The 21,978-nt window shown below is 47.6% G+C and overlaps 5 protein-coding genes, 2 long non-coding RNA genes and 1 other non-coding gene across 8 annotated transcripts; 1 reads left to right on the top strand and 7 right to left on the bottom strand.

The window, feature by feature from the left end:
* Window positions 1-884: 884 nt before the first annotated feature.
* Window positions 885-2,935, bottom strand: LOC101073758 (alpha-1-antitrypsin homolog). The gene is made up of 5 exons (XM_011611856.2): window positions 2,780-2,935; window positions 2,022-2,661; window positions 1,669-1,939; window positions 1,435-1,582; window positions 885-1,340 (listed from the first exon to the last, which is right to left on the bottom strand). The coding sequence occupies exons 2-5, from the start codon at window positions 2,650-2,652 to the stop codon at window positions 1,149-1,151; spliced, it is 1,242 nt and encodes a 413-aa protein (XP_011610158.1). The 5' UTR covers window positions 2,653-2,661; window positions 2,780-2,935; the 3' UTR covers window positions 885-1,148.
* A 532-nt stretch (window positions 2,936-3,467) lies between these two features.
* On the bottom strand, window positions 3,468-5,456 carry LOC105417541 (alpha-1-antiproteinase-like). Its single transcript, XM_011611887.2, has 4 exons — window positions 4,670-5,456; window positions 4,180-4,447; window positions 3,918-4,065; window positions 3,468-3,837 (listed from the first exon to the last, which is right to left on the bottom strand). Exons 1-4 carry the CDS (start codon window positions 5,370-5,372, stop codon window positions 3,649-3,651), a joined length of 1,308 nt encoding a protein of 435 aa, XP_011610189.1. The 5' UTR covers window positions 5,373-5,456; the 3' UTR covers window positions 3,468-3,648.
* A 452-nt stretch (window positions 5,457-5,908) lies between these two features.
* On the bottom strand, window positions 5,909-9,666 carry clmnb (calmin b). Its single transcript, XM_011611857.2, has 10 exons — window positions 9,407-9,666; window positions 9,035-9,096; window positions 8,862-8,957; window positions 8,290-8,373; window positions 8,104-8,196; window positions 7,826-8,019; window positions 7,558-7,751; window positions 7,413-7,495; window positions 6,271-7,232; window positions 5,909-6,107 (listed from the first exon to the last, which is right to left on the bottom strand). Exons 1-10 carry the CDS (start codon window positions 9,483-9,485, stop codon window positions 5,984-5,986), a joined length of 1,971 nt encoding a protein of 656 aa, XP_011610159.2. The 5' UTR covers window positions 9,486-9,666; the 3' UTR covers window positions 5,909-5,983.
* Window positions 9,667-10,013: 347 nt separating this feature from the next.
* Window positions 10,014-11,624, bottom strand: prkrip1 (PRKR interacting protein 1). The gene has a single exon (XM_003971482.3). The coding sequence runs from the start codon at window positions 11,575-11,577 to the stop codon at window positions 11,011-11,013; it is 567 nt and encodes a 188-aa protein (XP_003971531.1). The 5' UTR covers window positions 11,578-11,624; the 3' UTR covers window positions 10,014-11,010.
* Window positions 10,466-10,737, bottom strand: LOC115253112 (small Cajal body-specific RNA 13). The gene has a single exon (XR_003891421.1).
* A 224-nt stretch (window positions 11,625-11,848) lies between the features above and the next one.
* glrx5 (glutaredoxin 5 homolog (S. cerevisiae)) lies at window positions 11,849-14,104 on the top strand. Its single transcript, XM_003971461.3, has 2 exons — window positions 11,849-12,258; window positions 12,847-14,104. Exons 1-2 carry the CDS (start codon window positions 11,961-11,963, stop codon window positions 13,017-13,019), a joined length of 471 nt encoding a protein of 156 aa, XP_003971510.1. The 5' UTR covers window positions 11,849-11,960; the 3' UTR covers window positions 13,020-14,104.
* A 5,726-nt stretch (window positions 14,105-19,830) lies between these two features.
* On the bottom strand, window positions 19,831-20,508 carry LOC115252995 (uncharacterized). Its single transcript, XR_003891309.1, has 3 exons — window positions 20,379-20,508; window positions 20,059-20,265; window positions 19,831-19,953 (listed from the first exon to the last, which is right to left on the bottom strand). It is a non-coding gene; the product is annotated as an uncharacterized lncRNA (long non-coding RNA).
* A 1-nt stretch (window position 20,509) lies between these two features.
* On the bottom strand, window positions 20,510-21,239 carry LOC115252996 (uncharacterized). The gene is made up of 3 exons (XR_003891310.1): window positions 21,077-21,239; window positions 20,685-20,978; window positions 20,510-20,606 (listed from the first exon to the last, which is right to left on the bottom strand). It is a non-coding gene; the product is annotated as an uncharacterized lncRNA (long non-coding RNA).
* Between the last annotated feature and the right edge of the window lie 739 nt (window positions 21,240-21,978).

The raw sequence follows: 21,978 nt of genomic DNA, 5'->3' as shown, positions 1-21,978 counted from the left end.
TCTTATCGCCGGCGGCGACGCCACCAAACAGGAGATTGTGATGTTGATCGAGTGAGTCTGCCACTTAGCAGTTTGGTTGCCTCTACTGGTCTCAAGGTTGCTCATCTTCCCTCAGTCTGTCCACAACAGGACTAAAGGAGGCGGGCGCTCCCTTTGTCAGCCTTCACGTCCTTCATCCTAATCGTCGCTCTCGTAGGGCAATTTTAAAAGAGGCTTTTTCGGTTCATCTTTACTCCAGCAGCCGCTTCGTTTAACTTCTGAGAGGGGGAAACTGTCAAAAGGGATTTTGGTTTGAATCTTTTGGGACCGAAACAGACTGAAAACCTTTTTCAACAGAACAAAACTGATCTAATCTAATAATCTAATCAGAACAAACTTTCTGTGGCGCGAAGGTGAACATGAGCTGATGGAGAACATCGTTGATTTTAAATCAAACTAGGTCTAAATTAGCTTAAACGTGTGTGACTGACAGCCATATTAATCCTTGTTGCCACGGGCAACGTCAGTAAAGTACACATCTGTGTCAGCTGTTCTCGATTCTATGAAACTATATTGAGGATCAATACGAGGTTATTGAGGGTTGAGCATCAACTTAACCTCATTTTCTCTTAATCTCTGTTAGTTGAGTAAGCTTTAACTTCTTTTTCCCTGAATAAATCTGGAAGAAATCACTTAAATCTGAGCTAAAACCTCATCGTTGCGTGTTGGGGGGGGGGGGGGGGGGGGGGGGGGTTGCATTTAAGCAAATCGTTTTTATTTTTTTACATTTATAAATGAAATGAAATGTTATTGTGATGACACGTGACCAAAGCCATGGACTCATGTTAATGTGAAACACTTTACACTCAAATATGTGGTGGTGTAGGATGAGATCTACAAACAGGTGTTGAAAAACAGTCTTTATTTCCTTTAGTTGACAGTAAGAGCACATGAACACACGTGAGTGTGTCAGTCGATCTATCATCCAACGGTCACAGATGTCTTTGATGGTCATTTGCTCATCAGGGTCCAGATGACAGACGGTAATAAAACCGTCGCTCTGATGGGCTGCAGGAGGATTAATGCGCTGTGGTTAACGTAGCGATGCCGAGTATCTCCGATACTCGTCCAGTCCGCGGGGTATCAGGACTTCGGGCTTCCTGGAATCTCTACTGGGCTGTGGGGTTGTTGATCTTGCCCATGAACAAGATGCTTCTGGTGGAGCGCTCCAGGATCAGGACCAAGAATGGCCTATCCACCTTCATGGTTCCGGGCATGCTCATGGGCATGATCTCGATGGTGGTGCTGGCTGCGGCCGTGGTTCCTTTCTCATCCACATCCAGCACAGCGCGGTGGGACACCTGCGGAGGAACCAGGAAGTGTGGAGTTAAAATTCCACCCTAACCTTTGGGATGCTGGATGTGATGTGCACCAGAGCTGTGGAACCTTGCCTACCTTGGAGACTTTGAGTTTGGGCTCCTGAGATATTCCAGAGAGGTCAGCGGCATCTGAGAAAACATTGGTCACGCCCATTTCTTGAAGCACCTCGTTCAGTGAAGCATCAGCACTGATGGAGAACTTGGGCAGCATCAGTTCCACAGACCTGCGGATAGAAGAATAGTGTGACTCCATCTTTGATTTGACTCTTGATCAAACAGGTTTTTGGGACCGAAAAGAGAACCAGCTCACATCCTGAAGAGTGAGTTGAACCAGTGAAGGATTTGTTCCTTGGAGATGGAGTTCTCCACATGCTTCATCTTGCCTTCATTGGGCAGGATGATCATCATGGAGGTGTTGCCCTTGTAAGGCAGCATGATGATGGAGCTGTGGTTGTCAAAGTCGCTGTAGTAGTCAAAGCGACCTGTCCTCCTCATCATGTCGACCTGAACCTTGGTGGACTCGTCCACGTTGAAGTCCATCTTCTGTGTCAGGTTGCTGTTAAAGGGTCTCTCCCACTCTCCTAGCAGGATGGACAAGGGATAAAGACACAACATTAGTGAGAGATCAAAAACTTCATCATCAGGCGACTGTGTGTCTCCTACCTTTGAAGAAGATGTAGTTGATCAGCACCATGGCGGTATCAGGGTCCAGGTCCTTCACCTGGTCTTTGATCATGTCTCCTGTGTTAAGGGCAATGTATTTGTTGATCTCTGCGGCGGCCTCGGCAGGATTCTTAAAGTCGACGTCGAGGACCTCGGCAGAGTAGTAGTCCTTGATATCAGTCATGTAGGCCTTCAGAGGGTTGAAGGTCTTGTCGACTGCGGCGGCGTTGCCCAGACGCAGCTCCTGGTTTCCCCTGTTGTGCTTAAACATGTGGAAGAGATGCATGTAGGCCTCATCGACCTGAGACTGGTTAAAGGCGCCGTAGCCCAGGGTGGAGAACAGCTGGCTGCGGGTGTCACCACGAGCCCCTTTGGTCAGCACAGAGAGGGCGGAGGAGATGCCCAGCGGTGAGAAGAAGATGTTCTTTCCAGCATCAGATTTAGCATTCAGTTGTTTGTAGAGGGCGAAGCCAAAGTCGGCGTTTCCATTGGAAAGTAGGTGGCAGATGTCTTCTCCATCATGACCTTTGGGGCCGTGCTGGTGGTTGTGGTTGTGGTGTTGGTGGTGGTCGGCTGAGGCTACGGCCAGCAGCAGTGCTGCTAACATGCAACTAGCAATGATATCGCGCATCTTCACAGCCTGTGCAGGAAAACAGAAGCTCATTTAGCTCTAAAGCTCATGTTTAAGCTCAGATGTTGGCGCTTTAGTTAAAGTTGGAGAGAAGATCTGAAGCTATAGGATATGGTTCTCTTCTTACCTTTAGAGTCTCCTTCGCTGCAGGCAGACCGTTTGACAGGAATGTCCCGTTTTTATGTGGGAGCGTGGAGGAGATCAGATGACAGCTGGGTCAAACATTAAACCGATCCGCCCCCCCGCATCCCCTGATAACCAAAGAGACTGATGTAACAGAGACTCGACTGACTGATCAAGTCAAAGGAAAAGATAAGTGGAAAAATCCTGGAAATAAGAACCCTTAAAAGGAGCAAATATCAAGAGAAAAGGTGCAATAATAATTCTAAATATGGGGCAGAAACACACGACTGGCAGAAGGAGCCACGTAAAAGATACCGACAGACAGATCTACGGCTCAATAGCACCAATTACAGTCACAGTCGGTCTTGTTGAACTGTGCAGAATGATTCTTCATTTTAACACTGTCAGTCACATGTTAGCTTTGTGGCTAACATCTGTTTACCTGCCCTCTAGCCTGCTGGTACCACTAATCCCTCAGTAAACACACACAACCTGCACAACATGCTACATATTAGAATATAATGAAGAAAATTTGCTTGCTTAAACTTTCTTCATTGTAGTTTTACTCCTTTGCTTCATTAGGCCATATTTTTTTATCACTGTTTTACTCCTGGACCGTTTAGCCGATATATAAAATGCATCGTTATGTCGTCATTAATGGTTGTAGCAACAAGTGAGAGAAAGACACTTAGTAGTGGAAGAAAAGTGTTTTATGTTTAGAGGAGAACAAAGAAAAGGCCAACAGTCATCTTGCTTCTTTTTCATGATGCAAACAATTCTCATCATAATTGGAGGTAAAATAAACAAACCAAACCAGCCATATAATAAAATGGGTGCAGTTTAACATGACAAACAAAAAGGAGCGCGGCGTCTTCAGACATCTGCAGGGTCAGAGATTCTGCCCATCAGCAGCACCAGCCCCGTCACATGGTCGTACGTTAGCAGTACGAAGGGTCGGTTAAAGGTGATCCGTGGAGGGACGGAGAAGTCCAGCGGGACATCGTAACCCCCCCCTTCCTCCAACTTGGCCTCTTCCACCTCCAGCATCACCTCCTGAGAAGCCTGCGTGTCCATCAAAGACAATAAAGCAAGATCAAAGATGAGGAGAAAGCAACAGTTGGATGTTCTGCTTCTCTCTGAACCTTGACGAGCCTCAGCGTCTCCTTCTCTGATAACCCCGAGAAGTCTGGCGCGTCTGAGAAGAGCGATGATGCCCCGGAGTTCTTCAGGAGGTTCTTCACATTGTAGCTTCTCCTCAGCTGGAACTTGGGGAAAAGGATTTCTGCCCGCCTGTGAACAGAGCCCCCGGCGTGTCAACAGTTTCCCCCTCAGGCTTCATTCAGAAGCTCATTCCCTCAATTCAACTGAGTAATAATTTGCTGGTGCACACAACTGCCCACCTACCCCGGCTTCAGGTTGCTGAGCCAGAAGCTCATGCGTCTGCTGGAGAGGCAGCCCTCCAGGGTCTGCAGCTCGGCTTTGGGCAGCAGGAGCAGCCAAGCGAGGCGTTCCGACTGGGCGAGCTGCACCACCGTGGCCGAGCAGTTGGTGTCATAGAGCATCATCACGTCTGAGGAGTCGTCCCTGAACATCATGGCCACCTCCAGGCTCGCCGTGGCGTTCAGCTGGAAACTGCGTGGCACCGTGTGGCGCCGCTCAAACGGAAGCCGCCCTGGTTGGTGTCAGTGGTAGAAGGAAAGAGGTCAGAGAGGAGAGAGAGAGTGTTGACACACAGCAATGTTCACACGTGCACTGCAACCCAGACATTTCTCCAGGTTTGAGGGAACAGATGAGGGTCTGATCTAACGACTCTCCTTCTGCTCCACTGACTGTGGGGCTTTTTCATCATCTCAACAAGCTGCAGCCCCCATCCCCCGATTCAAGAAGGAACTACCTTTGAAGTATGCGTAATTGTTAAGTTCGAGTTCATCGGATGACTCCAAGTCTTTCTGCAACGTATCAAAGGTGTAGTTGAAGCCCGACCATCCCTCGGACAGAAAACTCTGATAGTCGGACTGATTTCCGCCTGCGTGTAGGCCGCTCCACACCTTCAGCTGACTCCCGGCGTGAGTCCCAGCCTCGGCAGCATCAGCTCTGCCTCCAGCATCTGAGCCTCCATCTCCATCCCCTGCTGTGGTTCCAGCTCCAGCCTCTGAACCGGCCCCCCGGCCCCCACCTCCACCCCTCCCCTCAGGGAGAGTCAGGTTGTGCAACAGATCAGTCAGAGATGATACGGCGTCCTCCACGCTCCGCTCCGTGGAATTGGCCGCCAGGCCCAGCAGCTCCAGGGCCTGGCTCCTGCTCTCGGAGCGGGACACCCGGGAGAGCAGAACCACAGCTGAGGCCAGGCCCAGTGGTGAAAACAGGATGTTGCGCTGCTGGGCCTCAGGCTCAGTGGACACTCTGCTGGCCAAGCCATGGTAAGGTTCAAAGGCCAAAAGAGTGTTTAGGGCCGAAGTGTTGAGATGCTGATGGGCTTCTTGCGGCAGCGGCCCGGCGAATTCTTTCTCAGCCCTGGGTCCAAAGGTTCCGTGTGCCACGCACAGCATTTGCAGAGTCAGCGCGGTCAGACATGAAAAGCTGCACCTCAAAGACATTGTTACCTCCCTCCCCAGCCTGTTTCAGATTGAGCTCATAAAAGATAAACCCAAACTTTAGCTTTGGGGAAGTGGACACTAGATGTGTGCGGGGGTGTCAGCGCTGTTGAAAGCATATTGATCTCCTGGGCTGAACTACTGACCCAAGAGTCCAAGTAAACACCGTTCAGTGTTCTGCAGCGGTGAGTGTGTGTCTTTGGTGGACATATCTTGGCAAACACGGAGTTTGAACACTTATGCAACTTCGCTGTGCGGAGACTTCCGCTGGACACTCCACCGCCTCCGATGGGAACGTTTAACTGTAGCGTAAAAAGAGCCCGAACGCCAGGCGGAGCCTCTCGGAAATGTCAGCGCTCATTAAATACTTTCACCAGTCAATGCCGCTGGTAATTACCCAGCAGGTCATCTGGGAGCCAACAAAAAAAATTGCAGTGGAGAGGTTGACACGCGTGGCTGCCACTGCGGAGGTACAGCAGCGCCCCCGTGTGGCCGAGTTTATCCGCTGCAATTGGCAACTTCCAATGAGGCTAAATGAATCATCCAGCAGACACATCTTTATTGTTTGAAAATTGAAGTAAAGACGAGCATCATATGGCCCTCTAAGGGTGAACTCAGGAGATCATGTGATAAAGGATGAAGCAACAGTAGGTCAGGATCCACAGGAGCAAAAGCACTTCAGTCTCTGGTGGAGTAAGGCCAGCAGCGTTGGAGGTTTCAGGAGGGAATCCTCCCTGTCTGTTAAAAAAGCAGATAAAACACAACACCTTGACGTTAAATTCCTCCTTTATATATCCATAATTTCATGAAGCTGTAAACTACTGTAACCCTGCTGGAGCCGTTAGCTTTAGCTGCTAACTGCAGCAGCTAGCGACGGTTGGCATTTTCCCCTCTGATTCACCTGAATGTCTGACAGATCCCAGAACAGCCTCTGGTACTGGTGTCGCGTTCCTGCCAGTGTTGTCCTCTGCTAACAGTAGCTGCTCCCTCCTCCTCTTCCTCCTCCTCCTCTTCCTCTTCCTCTCCTCCACCTGACTTTGTTTGTTCCCTCACCTTTCCACGTTTTTCAAACAGGCTCCTTTCTGTTTGTCCTTTTTGCTCTTTCTTGCAGCCAGCAGCTTCAGAATGATTTATTTCTGTTGCTCCACCTCCCAGAGCCTGGGTTTTATGATACCGGGACACCGTAGATCTTGGATTTCCTTCCTTGTCTATACAAGCGCCTCCATCGCTCATCTGTCCTCTGACAAAGCTTTCATCTTCACACGCTTCTGTCTTTCTGATGTCTCCCTCCGGCTCATTGTTTACCATCTCTCCGCTGCTCCTTTCATTCCAAGCAGACGTTCTATCCACCCATGATTCAGCTGTGAGCTTTTCTCCTGTTTGTCCTCGTTTCAGGAGCGTTTTCTCTGTTTTTAGCCGAGAGCAAGGCTGAAAAACCCCTCTGTTCAGGCCCAGGATGGGGCTCCAGGCCTCCTCCTCCTCCTCTGAATCCACCACAGACAGGCTGTAGACGCCTTCCTCTGAGCTCAGAGAAAAGTGGCTTTCGTACATTCTGTGTTGTGACCGATCTGAGGTTTTCATCCACGACTGGATCTCCTGGCTGGCTATGTTGGCGTTCAGCGGACTGGGTGGATTCGGATACCTGCCCTTCTTACTGCCGGATGCACCGTCGCCCACAGGTTCTTCAGAATTCCCTCTGGCTGACGCTCTACGACTCCATTTTTTCCACAGTTGCTGCTCGCAGCTCTTTTCTGAACATTTCAGCAAAGCTTGAGCTTCTGGATCAATGGCGAGGTTCCCTCCAAACCCGGTCCCCAAAGATCCAAAGTTTGCTTCGGTATCTTCAGAACATCCTGAACAATCCTGCAAAATGAAAATAGTTTCAGAACATTTTTCCCATATTTTGTGATACTCAAACTGGACCTTCAGCACTCAGTCGGATCTGAATGCTAATGGAACGTGTGAATATTAACGTGTTGTTGAGGGACAGATGGCAGTTATTTTGAAAAGCCAAAGCTAAAAAAAAAGAAAATAAATATTCACCTCATCTGTGGTGGAACAATGTTGGAAGAACGTGGACACATAAGTGATGATGGACGGCTCATCTATAAATGTGCTTAACACATCTGTGGGAAGAATAAAGTTGTTCAGAGTCACATCGACAGCCCTGTCTTTGCTACTGTCGTACCGTCGGGCTCCAGCAGGGGCGCTATGCCCAGACTGCAGCTTGCTAACGTGAAAGCTTGCTGGATGTTTTCTCTTGGCTCTCTCAATAAGCTCTCCCTCAGGTCAACCAAAGCCGGGTTTATAGATTTAATCAGAGCCAGGAACGCCAGGCCGCTGCTCCAGCTCTTCCCAAAGTCGTCAACTTCCACCCCAAACCTGCGACACGTCAGCAGATCAGACTCGTTTCAACCTGACGGGTGGCCTCGTTTTAGGATCTTTTCCAGACTCACTCTGACGTGCATCTTTGGACCCGCTGCAGCAGAGCGTGGACGGTTTTCCCATGATGCTCTGACTCTCTGGCAGCCTGCCTGCCTTTGCTTGGCAGGGTGTCAGCACCAGATTCACCAGTCTGTGTAGGGCGCTCGGTGGAGCACAGAGGGGGGCTGGAGGAAGGCTCCTGAAGGCCTCCAACCACCTGCTTTACCTGGATTAAAGCAAAACAGAGCAGACTGATCTCAGTCCGGCAGATGCGGCAGAGCTGGAGTGATGCATGATGGGAGAATCCTGCCTGGAAATGAAGGATGATGCTCCAGAGCAGACTGAGAACAACAGAAGGGTCGCCATCGACAACACCAGAGGCGCTGATGCTGAGCAGGTCCACCTGAAGGACAACAGAGAGCGAAGGTTCAGTCAAGAAAAGTAGCTCTGCGTATCGGTGTATCACACTGTCACAACGTTTCGACCAGTTTATCACCTGTTTACCGTCCAGGAACGCCAGGACCTTAGAGACGTTCTTCAGTCTGAAGATGCGCTGAGGAGGAGACCTGAACCTGTAGAGCTTAAAGGATTTGTTTGTTCATTTATTTAATGTGAAACTATAGATTATTCTAGTTCTGATCTTCCTCCACTAGTGCCAAACACTAATGTCATCGGCATAAAACCGGTAATCAGACAGATACTCAGACCGGCCACAGGGCAGGAAGCAGATATCGACTCAGCAATGTGATCAATGGGGTCCGTTTGAGCCCCAGAGCGCTCTAATCGAACTTTTCTTCGATAATTTACCAGCTCGTTTAGACGCTTTCGATGCAGATTGTTAGAATGTGCGCTAACGAGCTACTCGAGGTGCAAAATCATCTTGAGAGTCAGTTGTGAGGTCAACAAAATGTTCTCACCTTTGAAGGTGTGTGAAGGTGGAAGTTTTCTGAGCTAAGCTAACGCTAACCGGTTTGGTGTAAGCCGCGGAACCATTTTTCTGTTTAAATCAAAGGCTTGAATGTGTTTGAAGCTGAAGAGCTGGCAGCTCAAAGGCAAATTGCCTCTCACCAGTTGGCTCCCAGAGAGCCGTTCCAGCAAAGCCATCAGGATTCTTCCATCCCGGATGTCTTTGAACAGGTCACGCACAGCGGCTGGAGGATCGTTCTGGGAGCCACAAAGTGTGAAATTAATTCACTGGCTTCAGTTAAAGAAGAGTGCCGCAGTCTGGAGTTATGTGTTACCCTCTGCAGAACCAGATTGATCCACCTGGTGAAGGTTCTCGCCTGCACGGCCGCCCGTTCGTCTGGGGAAGAGAACAAATCACAGCAGAGGTCCGCAGAGCCTCATCAGCAAAGCAGCACATGTCAGGAGGGGAACAGATGAAACGCCGTCGTGATTTATTTCTCTTCAGTGATGATTTATTCATGCTTTTGCCAAGCCTGATGTTGGAGTTGGGGATGAAATGATGTGATTGCCTAATCGGGTGCCACCATTTCAGAAACATCCGTGAAACAGAATAAATTCCAGTAATGGAGGACAGTGTCGCCCTGCTGCGTTGGCTTGTTTAAGTAGGTCCTGATTTAAAGGGAGCAGTAACACTCATTCCACACTACCTGCAGTCCGTGGCTCCTCATCATTCTTCCTCCCTCCGTCCGCTCCCCTCTGGGAATCAACTTTGGCCTCATCCTCCATTCTGTTAACATCACGTTCTCCTTTAAGAACCACTTCTGAGAAGCACACACTTGAAGTTATTTGATCCACTCTGAGTTTTTACTCCAGAATAAAAAGTAAGACAAACCCAGACGGCGTGTCTTGCCCCGACACGCCGAGCCCTCCCCCCTGGCCTCCACTCCCAGTGACGGCTCGGCTCAAGTCTTATTGGCAGACTGGGGTTTAAATCTGTCTGTGGGAGCAGTCGCAGCAAGTCAGTCATTGCGCAAGGCTGCAGGCGGGATACTTCTCCTGGAGAGGCAATAAATCTTTCTGACGCTGGGGGATTCACTTTGATACAACAGTCTGGAGAGCAAGCTGTTCATTCCAAACGCTTTAAACGGCTGGAGAAAGTGGCTAATGGGGGATTTATTCATCAAAAGTTTGGTTTTTGGCAAAACGTTCACGCCGAGGTTGCAAAGGCTTTCCAAAAGTTTAACACTTTATTGATGTAAAGTGCATAATCCCAGAGTCACCCACGCAGAAACAGGACAAGTAGGACTCCACAAGTCAGATTTATAGCAATTTAATCTACTTTTAGACAGAAAACATGGACCAAAATTGATTGAAAACTCCTAAATACTCAAACATGCTCCCTTTGCTTTGAACAAAATGCTTCACTTTAATGAGAAATGTGATTATTCTGCATCAATAATAGTGATCTTAAACACTGAGGTGCATTATTTGAGGTTCTGTTGTTCCCTGTAGTCACAGGGAATGGGATCCTTTCATCACCAGGGACAAAGATGTGATGGTAACAGGTTGGAAAACCATCCAATACAAAACTGAATCAGTCTCATCAGTCAGTGATCGAAGCATCAGCACTTATCACCTCTTTCCCCCCCATATTTAAACCATAATAACATGGCAACTTTTATTAAACTTTACATTTATGGACCAGTAGCGCTGCAGTGGTGTTCCTCATCTGGAATCATCAAGCTGCTCCGATGGAGATCCCACGTTGCTGTGACAGCGGACAGTGTCTGACGGGAACAGCTCTCCCCGCTTCAAACAATATCATGCTGTTTTTTTCTACCTGCCTCAAGAAATGCGATGGCTACAGAACAAGCCCATCGCCACCGTGGAAAGCAGGTGTTTGTTCAAAGAACATCGCACGTGGAATTCCCAGACCTCTGGAAGTCACGCCTTTTCATCCTTTGGGATGCTTTCTGCAACCTTGTTGTGCCCACAAGCAATAATCTTAGCCAGGAGCAGGTTTACAAGGCTGCAAAACATCAGAAACAAAGATGCAAAAAGGAGGTTTAGCGCCATTTCTGTTGAAAAGTCTGTTTTATTCAAATGTTCCATTGAATGGTTAAAATGGTTAAAATAACCCCCCCCCCCCCCCCCCCCCCCCCCCCCACCCATTTCACAGATGGACAGAATAATGAAAAATCTGACGCATGTCCCTGCACAGCCAGAGAGCTCCATCCGAGTGTCCATGTCACCTGACGACAAAGCACCGAGATCGAGTCCTGTCGGCGTGTCCACCCCCCCGCAGATGGACTCATTTCTTGCCCATGATGAAGCTTGGAGCTTCGGCATCATCCTCTCTCTCCTCCTCTTCCTCCTCACGCTCCTTATCTTCGTTACTGTCCGAACTGGAGTCCGTCTGGTCTTCTTTCCCGGATTCCGTCTTCGCCTTTTTCGCCATCAGCTTTTTCAGTTTTAACTTGTCTCGTTTCCTTCGCCGCTTCGCGGTTCTCTCCTCGGCTGCCTTTTTGTTCTGCTCCACCTTATCCAGGTAATTCTGGTCGGCGTTTTGCTTATCTGACATCTTGTCCAGGAAGTCTTGCCTCTGGTACTCTCTCCGTCTGAGGTGACGGTACACATGGAACTCCCCGCTGCCCGCACCGGCGCTGGAGCCCATCACATCCCGTACAAACTCCGGTGGAGCCCGGGGATTCCATTCCTTTGGTCTGTCCGGGATAGGAGCAAGCTTGTCCGGGTTTCTCATCAACCGCTCCAACTTTAGCCGTTGTTCTTCAGCAGGGCTTTTCGCGATAATCAGAGGCTGCGCCTCTTTTCCTCCAGTTTTTTTCTGCTTGTTATTTTTCTGCGCGTCCGCCGCCATCTTTCAAACATTCCCCGTCTTCTTCCGGTTTGAGCACCTTACCCCGGAAGTTATTGAATATTTCCGGTAGACATATCTGACAAAAGACGTATTTTAACATTTTATTACCTCGTATTCAAACACGATTTTTGACTGTTTAAGTGTTTATGTTGTTTTCAATCTTAATATTTATTGACTCGGCTGTGTGCTTCGTTGAGTAATTATGATCGACGTGTGCTTTTGACCAATACCAGGACACGTCTTGACACAGCTGGCCAATCTACATTTAAGTCCCGCCCCTCCTAAAGAGCGTTAGTACTGACGATTGACTTCACCGAACTAGCTGGTTGAGATCAGTTCCTTAGTAACTTCCAATTATTTTCAGGCACAACTTCGCCGAAACCATGAATTGTCTATTTAGGTCAACTGCGCGGTGTCTGCGGTCGGGGTTGGCGGTTAACCAACTGCGTCCAGCCGGCGGACGCTCGTGGGTCGCCTCGGCCCGGCTCCTGTGCTCGGCGGCGAACCTCCAGAAAGACCTTGGTGAGATGGTGAAGAAGGACAAAGTCGTTGTGTTCATTAAGGGGACGCCGGCTCAGCCCATGTGCGGCTTCAGTAACGCTGTGGTTCAGATTCTACGCATGCACGGGGTGGACGACTACGCTGCCTACAACGTGCTGGAAGACCAGGACCTGAGACAAGGTCGGTACCGCGACTCGATGTCACCATGACTCGGCAGCAACAAGTGAACGTTCCAGATCCCCTAGAACTTTTCAACCACTGTTGAACATGGCGATGGTGTCCGGAACGATGAAGGAGTTTCGGAAGGCTTTTATCACCTCTGTGCAGCTGGGGGGTGCGGTTTTATCGGTGTCTTTCACGGGTTCTGTTTTTGGAGCGGATAACAGCTTTTCTTCCATACTAGTTTGTGGCGTCAGAAACTTCTGTGGTTCTTTAGTTGTTTTAAACTGAAACCATGACGCCACAAATGCAGAAACGGAATATTCGTGTGATGTGATCTGGCGTCATATTAAGGAAACAGCCAGAAAACAGCCTCATTGTTTTAAAATCCACCCAAGGTTTTAAATTATTGGGAATAAAGTCCCCCTTTTCTACAACAGGGAATCGGTTGATCAACAACCAGGAGGTGACGTGAATTAGAAAAGTCCCGTTTCACAACCTCACAAAGGGACGGATGAAAAGATTATCCTGAAGAAAAGATGAAGATTATCCTGAAGTCTTTGTTAGAATTTGTCATCTGACTCTTGTCATCACTTTTCTCTTCCACAGGAGTCAAGGAGTTCTCCAACTGGCCCACGATCCCACAGGTCTACTTGGATGGTGAGTTCGTGGGGGGCTGCGACATCCTGCTCCAGATGCACCAGAACGGCGATTTGGTGGAGGAGTTAAAGAAACTGGGCATCCGGTCCGCGCTCCTCGACGCCGAGGGAGAATCCAAGTAGAGAGAGACCAAGAACTTTAGAACGGACTCGAAAGAGGGGGCACGTCGGTGGATTGAACCCCCCTCCCACTTACCCATGTTTGATGGCAACACTGTATTCTCAGTCACGGGCATTTATATTCAACACTTCTACTACATTAATGGAGTTAAAGTTAGGTGAGGTTTAGTTTTTACCCACGTTCATCTTAGTTTTAAAACTGTAGTGACTGTTTCTGGCCACTGGGGGGCAGTAAAACCAAACCTGCATAGAGTATCTAATTACAAAGCTGGTTTGTGAACTAGTCAAGAACATTAGCATACATGTTTAATGCTTTTGTGATGTACATTGCCGGTAGCACACACTGTCTTCAGTGTTTCCTGCTGTTGGAGGAACCAAATCTGCAGTACAACCAGAAAGAAAAAAACAGATTTGTACAGCTTTATTTCTGGATCATAGCAGCTTTAAAAAATCAAATCATTACCTCTTCCAGGATAAACATTTTTAATATGTACTGACAGAAATAAACACTCAGCTGTATAATGTATCATTTATTTATATTCATAAACTTAAATTTTAAAAAGTCTGCTAGTGTCTAAAACCTTTGTCTTTATACCTTCTAAATTTGCCTATTATGATGTCAGGAGATGGGCCGGTGGAGGGCAGTAATGTTTCCTGGTGGGTTTTTAATTGGTGTAATGGCAGTTATACATCTTTCATCACCTTGTGACCTCAACACCCTCCGTTGTTGAAATGGTTTTAATCACACCTGCCCCATCTTGGGTTGTTTTTTATTACATCCCTAAAGTTACACGTGTCCTCTCATAACTTGTAATCTGCGCACTGTGACACACAGTCTCTTCATAAAATCGTCCATATTTAAATGCATGGTTCGTTCTTTGAGTCTGTGGGTTTTGTTTTTTTAAATTTGTCCATGAAGTTAATGATTTCATCAAGTTTCTCACTGAGCCTGTGATGTTAATCAACTGCGGCTTACAGTTGGGATCATATCCTCTGTAACATATTGTACATTCAGAGTGTGTTGATCAATGCTTTTTAGCTGCATGGGAAGAATATTAAATGCATTAAATATTTTACGATGCAAATAACCAGTCCTGATGTTTCTGTGGCCCGTGTGGACCTTCTGTTTGAACTATGCAACCTTTCACTGATGATGACTCAATCTGTTTTATCCTGGGGGCTCATGTGAATCAGATGAAGCTGATTAATGTTATTAGTTACTGGCAAATTTTACAGGGAAGCAGTTTACTTTGTAGGCTGGACTTTAAACCACAACACACACATCCAGAAAAATATCAACATAAGATACATTGGCAATTAATTAACAGGCGTTATCGAGCACCTAATCTGGTATCCACCCAGAGACGAGCACAATGCTTGACTTGGGGTTTGGACCCAATTAATTTGACTGAATCCCTCCACAGATCTGATGCATCATCCGCAAAGTATAAATATTTACTTTCAAATTAGTTGCACTTAGAGGAATAGAGGAGGGGGGAGCAGCAGAAAAACTACATGTGAAATAACATCACTTGTCTACTTGGTGGAGGGGCCACAGAACGCCTTGATTAGAAAAAACACAGAACAATAATAGTAATAAAAATAACTATAATAATAGTTATAATAATACCAACAACCACAATAATAAATAGATAAATATTAAGAAAACAATACAATACAATTTATCCCACCAGGGGGTGTGCAAAGTGCAAATGGTCCTCCGTAGCAGTGCATAAAACATTTCTGTGACACCATATATCGCGGAATTGGCCGAGGTCGTTTATCATTTTATAAAAACCAAATTCCAACCTCAGCCAACACCGGACATTGCAGCGCCATACAGAGGTGGCCTCACTATCTCCAGTTTTTGAAATTTTGTTTTTCCTGGAGATGTAAATTGCCATTTTTGCCTCACCACAAATAAAATTCAGGAGTTGCCACTTGTTGCGAGCAGCTTTGTTGTATCCTGCACCAAAAATAGTTCTAATCAAAAATGTTTCATTAAAACCATTAAAAACACCCTTCATGACATTAAAAAGTACAGTGAGCCTCTCACACTCACTGTACGCGTGGAACACAGTCTCTCGCCCGGAGCAAAACGGGCACTGGTCCGACACAGCAGTGTTCATTCTGGAGAGGAGAGCGTTCAGGGCAACAGCCCCATGTAGGATCCTCCACTGGAGGTCCCCGGTCCTCTTCTTCAGGGGCGGCTTGTAAAGGACCCTCCAGCAGGGGCGGGCTCCATCCCCTCCCAGTCGATCAGCCCACACGCTGGTGCTCCTGTTCGACAGTCCTCTCCTGTTTAGTACCTTCACGCAGTCGTTGTATAGGGTCTTCTTATCGACTGCTACCAGGGAGAAGGTCTTTGCTAGTCTGAGGAGAGGACCGTCTAGATTCACGAGATGGGCGGCCAGCCTGATCTCCGGGAAGGGGTCCTCACTGTCGGGTTCGGTCCCCTGGCCGTAGTCCACAAGGATGCGCCTCTCTCTCGTGCTGAGTTTGTTCCTCCATAGCCAAAGCACCCCCTCGGCTGCCTGGGTAGAGCGGATGCCCAACAGGGAACCCACTGCCTCCGCGCCCGTTAGGTCTGACCCTGCCATGGCCACTATGTGCTGGAGGAGTAAGGTCCGGGTCCGCCACAGTGCAGCCGCCAGCCTCGGCGCGGCTTCGGCCGAGACGTCCAGCCTGGCTCCGTGCACCGTGGGTTCCCTTAGCAGCCAATACAGAGAGTCAGAGCTGGTTCTTTTAAAACTTTAAAAAGGGCCCATGCCATAACAACACTTTGATAAAATGGAGGTAGCCCATTTACTTTTGCAAATTTAAAGTCAGTCAAAAACAAAGCATCATCCAGCCCCAAGTTACTCACCCGTCTGAAGACACATCTGGCCACATCTCTCCACATTAGGTCCACCGGCCCTGTTAAAAACCTCTGTACAAACTGTATTCTAAAAGCGGCGGTCCTGCTGGCCAGGTGGATGAGGCCCTGTCCTCCCTTGTCTCTAGGCAAGTACAACACCCCCTGCTGGACCCAATGCATGCCGTCCCAGAAGAAGGCCAGAACTCTTGTCTGAAGTTGTGCTAGTAACCCTGAGGGTGGCTCAGTCTGCTTTAAACTTTTGTACAAATGAATCAGATCAGCATGTAAAACATGGATTTGGCTTCTCTGATGGTGTAGTCACCTGATTTTGAGGATTCCTCACATTTGCGTTTACATGAAGAGATGCCCATTTCTGCTCTGTACGACAGCTCAGCAGCCAATGTTGCACAGTTGTTAGTTGTTAGTATATTGAGCAGGGAAGCTTTGACTATACCTTTGACTTTCAAGATTCTTTAATCCTTCTTGACTTTGATGTCTTCATGTATGTCTTTCGAAATGGCTTTGGTATTTCTTTAATGTTTTGACTCCGAACAAAGTCTATATGCTTTGATCCTAGCCATCGTTGTGTTTTGCGTGTCTATTCAAGGGAGTTTTCTGTGTCAACTGGAGTGTTTTTCTTCTCTTTTGAAGACGTTTCACCTTCTATCCAGAAGGCTTCTTCAGTTCTGAACTCGCTGGGTACAAAATATAGCCCTTTTGCAAGATTGTGAGGATTAAATGCTGAAACTCTGATGGTGGAGCTTCTTACCACTCAAACTTCACATGTAATTCTTTAGATGAATACAGAAGGGGGGGGGGGGGGCAGAAAAACTACACAAGAAATAACATCACTTGTCTACTTGGTGAGGAGAGGAGAGGAGAGGAGAGGAGAGGAGAGGAGAGGAGAGGAGAGGAGAGGAGAGGAGAGGAGAGGAGAGGAGAGGAGAGGTTCCATAGCAGGGAGCGTACTGGTTGCTAAATGCACGGCCCCCCATTCTACCCCTAGAGACTCTAGGGACCACAAGTAGACCAGCATTCTGAGAGCAGAGCGGTCTATCTGAGACGGAAGGGCGAAGAAACGGCTTATAAAGAGGAGGTGGAGGGAGACGGAACAGAGACGTTACCCAATTACACAGGAGGAAGACTTGTCAGGAAGATGCGGATGACACCCACCAGAGTTCAAAATAAAACATGACGTGATGAAGACAGGGACAAAAACCTGTACAGGAGACACTAAACTCTGGTCCTGACAAATGCTCCTCTGGTACCTGAATTAACAACATAGAGTTGGAAAAGCCTGCTTTTTTTCCCTCAATGTTTAGAATCAATAATGGTACAGGTTCAGGTCTGAGACATGTTATTAAAAGTTACACTAAATAAATGTGTGTCAAGGCCACCTGGGTTTCTTTTGGATCAGAGCCTCAGACTTTTTTTCAGCAGTTCGACACCAAAACATGGGTAACATTTATTGAGTACCGTATTTTCACGACCATAAGTCGCACTGTATTTAAAGGCACAGTCTCAGTTATGGGTGCTATTTCTGTATTTAAAACATACATAAGGCACACCGTATTATTAGGCACATGCTGGAACATACAGTAAAAAATGACAACGGAAGTAAAACAGTGAGTTTCGACACATTTATTGAAGAAAATATTCATTCTTCCGCCACAAAACCATCAAAGTTTTCATCTTCTGTATCTAAATTAAACAGCTGCACTATTTCAATGTCCAACATCCAGAATTCCTCTTCTTAATCATCTGAATCGGACTCACCGACCGGTTCCGGTTCAGCGTTGATTTTGTGAAAGCTCTTCCAATACATGAAGACGGTATCATAGTCCAATGCGTCTACAATCCACCCGCATATGGTGGCATAACTTGCCCGCCCCTGCCTCATTGTCTTTGAGAAGGAGTGTTGGCCTTCCGTCATCCAGTGCTCTGTCCGTTTCCGTGGCAGCCGAGAACCACGGTGAACGACGACTTCTCGTGCCCCGTTGTGCGTATCGCCACCGTGCCGGTCTTGTTTTCTCCACTTTGTGGGTCAAAGGGATGTTAAAAGTCAGAGGGATCTCATCCATGTTGGTGATGTGGCTGGGCACGGTTATCTTGTCGCGGCAGTAGGTGAGGAAGATGGCCACCCTCTCCTGGCTAGGGTTAGGGAAGATGGCCACCCTCTCCTGGTTAGGGTTAGGGAAGATGGCCACCCTCTCCTGGTTAGGGTTAGGGAAGATGGCCACCCTCTCCTGGTAATCCGCGGACAGCCGCTGCGCAACAGTTGTCCTTGCACGTATGGAGAGATGCCGCATCCTCATAAAGCAAAAACACTAAGATTGCTCGATTGCCATTTTCAGCCGCATATTCGATGGCCTGCAGTTTAAAGTAAGCCTCATTCATATGCGTCTCGCTTGATCGGCGCCATTTTAGGGGATCCTTACACGTAGGTGTGCCGCTAATCGATTGGCGTTTAGAGAGCGTTTACCGTAGTGCACCCACCAAAGGCGCACACCAGATTTTGGAACTCAGTCAACATACAAGGCGCTCCATATTATAAGGCGCACCGTCGATTTTTGAGAAAATCTCAGTGATTTAGGTGCGGCTCATAGTCGTGAAAATACGGTAACCTCTAAAAGCATTCACCCAGCCCCAAGCCCACCACATGGTCCCCATGTTGGCCCATCTGGGCTGGGTTTATAATTAAAATAGTTACCTAGAAACAAAGCAGAGACCAGACACCAGTCATTTTCTCAGGTATTGTGAGATGTAGGAAAATAGAGTGTTTATTTAGACAGTAGTGTGTTAGATTGCAATACCTCTCATGTGTCACTGCCAATCCGCGTTAAATGAAGACTTCAAGTAAACAAATGCCAATTTCAAAATGTATTTACAATAGAATGAATTCAAGATACAAATATTACAGAACCCTGGGCAAACAACAAAGTCAATTGTCAGAGCATGAAGTCTGACAACCTAACTATCCCTTGACCCAGTCTTTTATAGAAAGACATATGTAAATTATTGATGCTAATTCAGTCCAATCCAGTCCTTGTTCTTGGGTGACCTCATCTTCTTCTTCCAGCCTCCTTTGGTGTTGGTACGGTCCTTCTTCTCCATTCTCTTCCCCGATGGCCAGGTCAGAGTTCATTCCTGCTGAGGAACTTATCAATCACCAGTAAACTCTGCTGTCACGTTTTACGATGGGGGTCTACCATTTCCTGTCTGCCTGGCTCCAACTGTCTAAGCAGTATTCATGTCAAAGAAGGGTCAACTGACTGCTTATCTTTATTCCACTTCCTAAACATTCTACCATTCCTAACTTCTAAACCGGACCATAACAGAAAACAGAAACATATGGTACAACACATGCTAATAAAATAAAGACAATTCTCTTCAAGTGATAAATGGTTACATATCATTATGAGGTTCACATTTCCTGAAAATTAAAGTAAAATAGAGGGACATCAGACAATGGAACTACGGGTGGCACCACATCTGTCCCAGGGTAAGATGCTGATCCGGGTTGACTAGCAAACAGCTCTTCAAAAACGTCTTACAGTCTGAGGAGGGTAGACAGAGAAAAAAGTGACCATTAGCAAGAAAATTGCAAAATATTAATAAAGAAAAGAATCAGTAGAATCTCTTTACCTTCAGACACTTTCAACTCCATTATGGTGTACATGAGGAAATGTTCACAGTGCTGCATCCCTGTTATAAACTGAGTAGTTGGAGGAGGATGCAGCCGAGTTGCCAGACGGTGGTCGGGCCAGCTTCATAGCTTTCCTGGTGGTTAAACTCTGGAGGCCTAAAGCAATAGGTTCCTGTGGGAAAAGAAAAAGGTTTTGAATTAAAGTGTCCACTGAAAAGCTCCAAATCAGACGTCAGCATGAGTTCAGCCGAACCGACATAGCCGCGATATCCCGGCATCACAAACCAGCCACAACCAAAGTCAATGACGCGCACTCGAGGAATGCGCCAAGCATCATAGAATTGGATTAGAATGTTTTCTGGTTTGAGATCGCCGTGGAATTCGCCTGCCTTATGGATTTGAATTGCAGCTTCCACCAGCTGCCTCATGAATTCCTGATGGATAGAAAGAAGAGTTAAAGAACATCCAAAGATATTATCAGACTGAGCTCTGCAGCGGTGGGAGGCGGTCCACCCTAACACGATAGCCAGCATTATTACCTTAGCCAGGCGTTCGTCTATTTGGCCATTGTTGTAGTCGAACAGGTTCATGCAGTTCTCTGGCCTCTCCATGATCAGTAGGACTTCATAATCAAGGTCAGTCCATGCTAATGGGGATACGACTGCATTTCCCCCTACAGAGTCCCCTGGTGTCATCGCCATCAGTACCATCTCCATTGGGACGCAGCGTTGCTCACCGTTTATTACCTGAAGAGAGGAACACAACATGCTTGCTGCTGGTTTACTGCTGGTCATCAATGAAAAAGGAAGAGCTCCACACTAAGCTCAACAGCTGATGGCAGGCTCAAAGTTAGCCTTACCACTGGCTGGTACTTGACCAAGTCTTTATCGATGTGCTTGATTGCCACCTGCAAGAAAAAATCATGTGTCAAGGAGATCAGTGATGATTATATGTGTATGTGTGCTTGGTGTGATTCAAATAAAAATACTTACTGGAAAAAAGCCGTCCCTTTGATAACCGCAATACACCGTTCCAAAACCTCCTTCTCCCAGCTGTGAAACTTCGATGTAGTGTTTCTCATATTCTTCTGCAAATACAGATTTACTACAGCTGTAGTGCACACAAACACACACACACACACATACACCCTCCACAATAACCTCACCTCTGCTGATTGGCTCCAAGATATGCTTGGGCTTTGCTGTGATTGATGGCCGCAGCTCAGGAAAAGAGAACACATTGTGGGGAACCGTCACTGGTTCAGGCTTCTGTCTCTTCCTGGGTGCTTCTGGGTCTGACTGGGCCTTTCTTTTTCTTCCCCGGTTTGACACCTCCTTCGGTCCCACTCGAGGAGTGGGTTTGCTGCAAACCGTTCCCCTGCACTCAGAGCTGACCTTCCTCTTTTTGCACACCGGCCTACCGTCCTCCCCTCTGCTGGTGGTTGGACTGGTGCTGTTCTCTGATTGTGAGGTAAAACCAGTTTGCTTTAAACTTTTGTTCAAATGAATCAGACCAGCATGAAAAACATGGATTTGGCTTCTCTGATGGTGTAGTCACCTGATTTTGACGATTCCTCACATTTGCGTTTACGTGAAGAGATGCCCATTTCTGCTCTGTACGACAGCTCACAGCCAATGTTGCACAGTTGTTTATTGTTAGTATATTGAGCAGGGAAGCTTTGACTATACCTTTGTCTTTCAAGATTCTTTAATCCATCTTGACTTTGATGTCTTCATGTTGTGACGGGTATGGTATGGACCCAAGTGCAGTACAAAACAGGCAATGAACTGATGATCAGTTAACAGGTTTATTAACTGCAATCTGGCAAACAAAGAACAGTTCGAGGGCGGGGCAGTGGACTTGGTTGAGGCAGGCAAAAAGTCAGTAACCGGGAGGCAGGCAGAATCAGGCAAACAATCCAGAGGGAGACTGGCTGAGCTCGTAGTCAAAACAGAAGACAGGGTTGATTTACCGGGGGTCAGGCAGAACAGGCAGGTCGTACACAGGCAGGGTCGATTCCGGGAAAACAGGCAGGTAAACGCTGGAAGGTCATTCCTGAGAGGAGGACAAGGTCACCTGCAGATCTCCCGTCTGCGACCAGGAATCCTCCTCTGGCTCAGGAGCAGCAGTAGGGCCGACAGCACGCACCCCTCGATGAGGGAAGCCCCCAATCATGTCGTGAGAGGGCTGATCTGGATGCTGCCGATGAAAGTCACGGAGGAGCTGTCGGTCCAAAATGTGACGAGCAGGAACTCAAGACCTTTCTTCTGGGCCATAACCCTCCCAGTCGACGAGATACTGAAGGCCTCTGCCACGAACACGGGAGCGGATGATGTGGCACACAGCATAGGTGAGTCCCCCATCGACGAAGCGAGGAGGAGGCGGTGGAGGAGCAGCAGGCACCAGAGGGCTCTCTCGGACAGGCTTGACCCTGGACACATGGAAGGTTGGGTGAACCC

This window comes from Takifugu rubripes, chromosome 16 (genome assembly GCF_901000725.2).
Source record: "Takifugu rubripes chromosome 16, fTakRub1.2, whole genome shotgun sequence".
Taxonomy (NCBI): Eukaryota; Metazoa; Chordata; class Actinopteri; order Tetraodontiformes; family Tetraodontidae; genus Takifugu; species Takifugu rubripes.
Note: the sequence above shows the minus strand (reverse complement) of the source record. Positions and strands in the feature narration are given on the sequence as shown.

What these genes read in the sequence shown, in the direction of transcription:
- LOC101073758 (XM_011611856.2), bottom strand. Translation starts at nt 2,652, where the DNA reads ATGCGCGATATCATTGCTAGTTGCATGTTAGCAGCACTGCTGCTGGCC. An exon ending in CAACTACATCTTCTTCAAAG is followed by an intron (nt 1,940 to 2,021) that starts GTAGGAGACACA and finishes CCATCCTGCTAG; the next exon opens with GAGAGTGGGAGAGACCCTTT. An exon ending in TTCAACTCACTCTTCAGGAT is followed by an intron (nt 1,583 to 1,668) that starts GTGAGCTGGTTC and finishes TTCTATCCGCAG; the next exon opens with GTCTGTGGAACTGATGCTGC.
- LOC105417541 (XM_011611887.2), bottom strand. Translation starts at nt 5,372, where the DNA reads ATGTCTTTGAGGTGCAGCTTTTCATGTCTGACCGCGCTGACTCTGCAA. An exon ending in CTCAGCAACCTGAAGCCGGG is followed by an intron (nt 4,066 to 4,179) that starts GTAGGTGGGCAG and finishes CTCTGTTCACAG; the next exon opens with GCGGGCAGAAATCCTTTTCC. An exon ending in AGACGCTGAGGCTCGTCAAG is followed by an intron (nt 3,838 to 3,917) that starts GTTCAGAGAGAA and finishes ATGGACACGCAG; the next exon opens with GCTTCTCAGGAGGTGATGCT.
- clmnb (XM_011611857.2), bottom strand. Translation starts at nt 9,485, where the DNA reads ATGGAGGATGAGGCCAAAGTTGATTCCCAGAGGGGAGCGGACGGAGGG. An exon ending in GTCCAAAGATGCACGTCAGA is followed by an intron (nt 7,752 to 7,825) that starts GTGAGTCTGGAA and finishes GACGTGTCGCAG; the next exon opens with GTTTGGGGTGGAAGTTGACG. An exon ending in GGGATCTGTCAGACATTCAG is followed by an intron (nt 6,108 to 6,270) that starts GTGAATCAGAGG and finishes CTTTTTTAACAG; the next exon opens with ACAGGGAGGATTCCCTCCTG.
- prkrip1 (XM_003971482.3), bottom strand. Translation starts at nt 11,577, where the DNA reads ATGGCGGCGGACGCGCAGAAAAATAACAAGCAGAAAAAAACTGGAGGA.
- glrx5 (XM_003971461.3), top strand. Translation starts at nt 11,961, where the DNA reads ATGAATTGTCTATTTAGGTCAACTGCGCGGTGTCTGCGGTCGGGGTTG. An exon ending in AGACCAGGACCTGAGACAAG is followed by an intron (nt 12,259 to 12,846) that starts GTCGGTACCGCG and finishes TCTCTTCCACAG; the next exon opens with GAGTCAAGGAGTTCTCCAAC.